The sequence below is a fragment of the Nannochloropsis gaditana genome, assembly GCF_000240725.1.
Source record: "Nannochloropsis gaditana CCMP526 unplaced genomic scaffold scaffold466, whole genome shotgun sequence".
Taxonomy (NCBI): Eukaryota; class Eustigmatophyceae; order Eustigmatales; family Monodopsidaceae; genus Microchloropsis; species Microchloropsis gaditana.
Genome location: NW_005803487.1, coordinates 10,128 through 16,127, shown reverse-complemented (window position 1 = coordinate 16,127; position 6,000 = coordinate 10,128). Strand labels below are relative to the sequence as shown.

The 6,000-nt window shown below is 63.2% G+C and overlaps 1 protein-coding gene across 1 annotated transcript; it reads left to right on the top strand.

The window, feature by feature from the left end:
- Positions 1–668: 668 nt before the first annotated feature.
- Positions 669–1,941, top strand: NGA_2121600 (weakly cyanobacterial exoribonuclease ii; the record flags this gene model as incomplete). The annotated part of the gene is made up of 1 exon (XM_005854554.1): positions 669–1,941. A coding segment is annotated over exon 1 (1,254 nt), but the record flags the coding sequence as incomplete, so codon positions are not given.
- Positions 1,942–6,000: the final 4,059 nt, after the last annotated feature.

The window sequence follows — 6,000 nt, the reverse complement described above, 5'->3', positions numbered from 1 at the left end:
CAAGCCGCTGCAAAACCTCTTCCAAAAACCGTTTTGGCAAACGCGATCCACGCGCTGTGCACTCATTTACATCGCTGTTGCAGAGCTTCAATGATGTGGCTACAAATTTTGTATAGCCTGTCCCTTGGCGGCAGGAGTCTAGAGCTTCCGGCCATTAAAAAGCAAGCGGAAGCTTCCGGTCTGCCTTGAAGAAGGAAAAAGGTCAACTTGCCGGCCCAGCGTGCACTGAGAGCTATAAAGGGGGGCAGTCTGCCGCGATGCCTCACCTCAGTCGTCCGAGTGGTACGCAGGGACGTTCGACACTCCCAACCGTGGTTCATCTTGGCCATTTGGCTTCAAAACCCCTCCCTCTGTAGTCGCCCGGCACGGCCGGCTCACTTGTCCCGGGCGAGGCCTCTCCCGTCGGGGGGAAAAGCCACTAGATGGGCGGTACGAGAACACCTCGATTGACTGGCCTCCAGGGCACGGCACCGCATTGAATGAATACGTTTGTCATTTGGTGAACCATTTTTTATGTCATGTGACGGAAGTGTCTTTGCTGTTTGCGGCAACCCTCTAACCCATGTCTTGGCCGGGCTCTGGGAGTATCCACATGCGCATGAGGTTGGCTGGGCCACATTACTTCACCCGACGTATTTCTAACCGCACGACCACCGAAACAAATTTTTAGGAAGCGTCGACGATTGAATGAATCTTTTCAGTGCTAGCAATGGCATATGTCGGCAGTGCAGGTTCCGGAGACGGAGAAGAAGAGGGAAGGAGGACACTACAACCATTCCAAGCACGACATCATGCAGCACCACAATACCGCCCCGCTCCATGCTGCTGCTCGGCCTTGCCTGCGCATTGGGATTCACACATCCTTTACACGCTTTCGCCCCGCGGTCAAACTTGCCTCCCGGTTTCTTTTCCTGCTCTCACGTCGCGTCCAGAGCAGGACGGCCGCCAGCACATGCCGCCACTTCCTCGCGCTCTCCGTCCTCCTCCGCAACGAGAATTTTCTCCGCCCTCGTCCGAGAGGGTGAAGGCGAAGACGAGGACAAAGAAGAGGATTGGGCAATGCTAGAGTTCAAGGACATGCTCTTGGGCGGCAAAAAGAAAGCGAAGCCGCGGGCGCCGAAGCTCCCTCCTCGAGGCCCCAGCCCCGTTCAGCTTCAGCCGGAAAGCCCCGTGGAGATATGGCACCAGGGACACTTGGCCTTCGGGAACTACGAGGGACGCCTTAAAAAGGCTTCGATCAACGTGCGGCTGGAGCACGGGGAAAGGGTGGCCGTGGACGCAGGGCAGCTCACGGGGATATGGGCCGCCCCCGTCACGAGCGAGCAGGAGCAGACGCCTGCGTCCTGGGCGTTGGAGGAGCAGGAGGGCGGTCCAGCGACGCCGGAGGCGTGGGCGGTGGTGCGGCTGCGGGCAGGGAGGGCGATGAAGAGCCTGAGCCCGCGGGCCCTCTCATTGGAGCGCTTCTGGTCGCTGGCCATGCACCGGTGGCGGCGGGACAAGGCCCCGGTCGACTCCCACCACCTGGCGGCCTTCCTCTTCCACCGGCCCGAGTACGAGGCCGCGCTCAAGGAGGAGCAGCAGGAGCGCACGCGGGAGTCGGAGACCCTAGACGGGTCGGGGAAAGATGCCTTCACACTGGGGCTGCCGAACGTCAGCCCCGCTCAGCGGTATGCAGCCGCTGTGCTCCTGGCGGCGGAGACCTTTCGATTCAAACGCAGCGTGCCTCGGGTTTTGAGCCCGGGATCTGAGGCGGCAGGGTCGAAGGTGGGAGAAGAGAGCGTGCCGGGGTTGTTGGTGGAGGGGGAGGGGTTCCGGCCCATGGAGCAGTCAGTAGTGCACTCGAGGGAGGTGCTGGCCTTCGTGCAGGCGGTGCGTCACCATGAGGAGAGGCGTGCCTTGCTCCGGTCGGACAAGCTGCTGGAGGATACTACGGAGGGAGGGGAGGAGGAGGGAGGGGGGGGGGAGGACGGAGCGAGGGGGAGGAGGCTGGGAGGAGCAGCCGGGTGGCCGGGCGGGCTCGGCCCAGTGGGACGCCTCGCAGTGGCGACTACTGCACCATCTGGAGGTGTTCAGCCTGGGGGCGGGGGTGGAAGGGCTGTCGAGCACCTCCCAGCAGGTCCTGAAGGCACTTGGAGAGCCGACCACGCCCGAAGGGGCCAAGCGGGTGCTCCTGCGGGCGGGGTATTGGACCGAGAGGCGGGGCGCGGAGCCGGGGCGGGAGGACAATGTGGCAGCGATGACGGCGGCGGCCCAGCGGATGGCCACGCCCTGGCCGGAGGATATCTTGGAGCTGGCGAAGGAGGCGTTGGCCAAGACGCAGAGGCGACGGGCGGCCCTGGCCAAGGTCCAGCGCCCGAACCGGCCGGGGCGGAGGGGCCCGCACGGCCGCCACGACTACCGGGCCTCGGGCCTGGGGGCCTACGCCTTGGACCCGCCGGGGTCGGAATTCGCAGACGACGCCCTGGGTTTCGATCCCGAGACGGGGGAGGTGCTCATCCACATCGCGGACGTGCAGGCGTTGGTGGAGGGCACCCCGGAGCTGGAGGCCCTGGCGCGGCAACGCGGGGAGGCGACCTACCTGCCTGACGGGCCGTTGCACTTGCTACCCCCGCCCGCCCTCCAGGCGGCCTCCCTCAGCGACCGGGAGGTGAACGAGTGTGTGACGGCGGCCGTGACGCTGGGCCCGGACGGCAGCGTCCTGAACGCCCGCTTGCTCCTGAGCCTAGTGCCCCCCATCACCCGCATCCGATACGACGAGGCCAACGAGCTGCTCTCCGCGTCCAGCCTCGAGGACCTGCCTGCCTACCGGCGTCAGGCCGCGCAGGACCTGCACGTGTTGCTGCAAGCCTCCCAGGCCCGACGTGCGTTGACGAAACGGAGCTTCTCGGAGGGGAAACGCGTCTCGCGAGTGCGGCGGAACACCGAGGGGGAACTGGAGGCCATCGGCTTCCAGCGCACGCCTGCGCACCTGATGGTGGACGAGTTCCTGGCCCTATACTCGGAGGCGGGCCGTCGATTCCTCAAGGCCCACGCGGTCACCCTCCCCCTGGCCCCGGGCTCGGTCTCGGGCGGCCTGGACGCGGCGCGCTTCGGCACTGGGCCCCTCCGGCGTTACACGGACGTGCTGGCGCAGCAGCAGATGGTCTCCGTCTTGAAAGGCCGTCCCCCCTTGTCCAAGTCGGAAGTGATCCGGCGCATGACTCAGGTGAACTGGCAGAGTAAGGCCTCCCAGAAGCTCCGCTCCGCCTCCAGGGGCAAGGTCCTCCTCGAGTCCTTCGCCACCTACTGCGCCGCCAAAGCCAAGGCGGCCGGCCAGGCCTACGCAGTGGTCCGAGCCACGGCCACGGGGACGGGCACGGAGGTGATGCTGCCCGACGCGGGCTTGCGTTCCTACGTGCGCCTGCCCGGGGGGTGGAAGAAGAAGGGGAAGGATGGGGCCGGTTCCCGGCGGCTGTTTGATTTGGAGGCGGGAAAGGAGTTCGAGGTGCATGTTTTGCGGGTGGACCCGGCTAGAGGGAGCATCGAGCTGGAGTTTGCTCGTGAGGAGGACGCGGTCGGGATACCGATGCAGGAGGAGGAATGAGGCGAGGAGCGCAAGGAGGAAGAGGGCGTAAGAAAGAGTTTTTGGCGCGAAAGTACACGTACGGCCCGAACGACATGATATAAACCTGCGTTGTTTTAAAAAAACACGAGTCTTATAAGCTCTGCACGATGAGCACCCCTGTCAAAGTTTATTCAATTTTCATGTTTGCTGTCATCTACCGATCTATGTGAGTTTTTCTCGCCTCCCTTAGACCCTTCCCTTCGCCACCACTTCCTCTCGACGGATTGGCCCTCACTCTCCTATTTCTATGCCCAAGAACACCCGACTGTCAAGACAGCGGGTGCGGATGTTTGGCTTTACCGGGCTTGAAGTTGTTTCTTCTCTCCGCATGACCGTCTTTCGTGTAAAGTGATTTTCACGTGTGAGTCTACGGCGCAGGAAAGGAGGAGGAATCCTGAGATGGAGCAGTGCCAGGACCTGAGGAGTGGAAAGAGGGGGGCGAGGGATCCGTCGACCTTGGTAGAGACATGTCTCGCTCAGCTCCCTGCGAGGCTATACTCTGCATAAATTCAGTACTGGGAATTGCGATTGCCTCCCCTTCACCCTCCAACGGCCCACAGCGACCCTCGCCCTCCCCCCCGCCTTCGCCTTCCTCCCCTTCCTCGCTCCCTTCCTCCCTCCCCTCTATTGGCGGTGGGGCAATGTGCGGGTTCAGGCCACCGTCTAAGAACGCCGAGGGTGCGGACGACGAGGGTGGTACCTCGGCAGGCACCTCCTGAGGGACCTCCTGAGCGGCCGCGACAGGCGTAGGCCCCGACCCCGACCCGTCGGTGGAGGCGCCACTGCTGTCGCTGCCCGCGCCGCCCTTCCCACCACCACTGTCCGTGCTGCCGCTCGCCAAGCCACTGCCTGCCCCGTATTTGCGCGGTCGCTCCGTGAGCTCTTGGAAGAGCCCAGCCAGATTGTTGGCGGAGAAGATCCAGGAGAAGATGACCGCGTAGAACATCCCGCCCACCACGTAGGAGGCCCGGAGGGCGGAGCCGAATACCATCACGCAGGCCTGGAGGAGGAGCGCCCCCAAGGACTTCCCGACGCGGGAGCCGAGCACGTCGATGGCTGCCTTGCCCTTGCTCTTGGACTCCTCGTCCAGGGGGATGTAGGCCATCTGGGTGGTGGGATCGAAGAGCGCGTATTTGGTGGCTTTCGAGAGGACGCTCATCAGCGCCCCCGCCCCTACGGCCAAGAGGGCCGTGCGCTTGGAGCTGGCCCCGAAGCCCTTGAGGAAGATGGCGGCGAAGAAAGGGACGGCCAGCGCGGCCATCATCACGGGGGTGGCCAGGGCACCGATGCGCCAGCCGAGGTGCTTGACGATGTTACTGCCGAAGAAAATGACTACGAAGGTGGTGGCGCCCACGGTGGAGGAGTAGAAGCCCATGAAGCGCTGGTAGGCGAGTTTGTCCGGGAAGTAGTCCTTGACCATCGATTTCCAGAGGATGTCGGTGAAGTTGATGGCGAGGCCGAAGCCCAGGACGAGAACGGCCATGTACCGCAGGTACTGGGAGCCCAGAAGGAAGGAGGCGCTCTCCTGAAGGGATAGCTGGGGCCGAGGCCGGCTCTGCTGCAGGTTCTTGACCATGTGGGACGTGAGGAGTCCGTCGCTGGCCTCCTTCTGGACAAGGCGGGAGCAGTAGTGGTACAGGACCATGATGCCCATCCCGCACAGGGTGGTCAGGCCCGTCAGGATCCGGAGGCTCCCCCCGAAGTCCCCACCGTCCGCCACGCGGGCCACGCACTGACCGGCGATGATGGGGGCGACGGAGGAAAGCTGGCCGAAGAGCGGGTAAAAGCGCTTGGCCTCGTCCACCGTGATCACGTCGTTGGCGAACTGCCAGAACAGGAGTCCGATCGAGACCGAGGAGTAGATCTCCGAGACGATGTAGTAGAGAGCAAAGGTCCAGTTATTATAAAGACCTAGCAGGTAGCTCAGGCCCTGGAAGGACGTGGCGGTAGCGGTAGGGTGGAGCTGGTGCCGGCGAGGGTAGATGACCAGGTCGAAGAGGAGGTAGAAGAGGAAGAAGGGCGCCACCAAGGCGTAGTAGAGTGCGTCCTTGCTCAGCGCGTTGGACATTTTGGAGTAGGCCACAGTAAAAGCGGCTGCTGCCGGCAAAACCCCGTAGACCTTCAGGAATGCAATGGACTCTGCGCCGCAACTGGTGACTATGAGCGTGTCCTTGACGTCTCGGGTGATGGTGAGCACAAAAACTATTAAAAACTTAATCATACCCATGGAAAAGAACTTATGGACCTCTCGTCCGTAAATGGGGAAGACGGCGTCACGCAGGAGACGGGCTTTGCTTCGTCGTGGTCGTGATGGGTAATCGGTGAGGAGGGCAGGGGTAGGGGCCTCGGGGAACGCCTCTGCCTCGGGGGTTGATACAGGAGGCGATGGCGCAGGA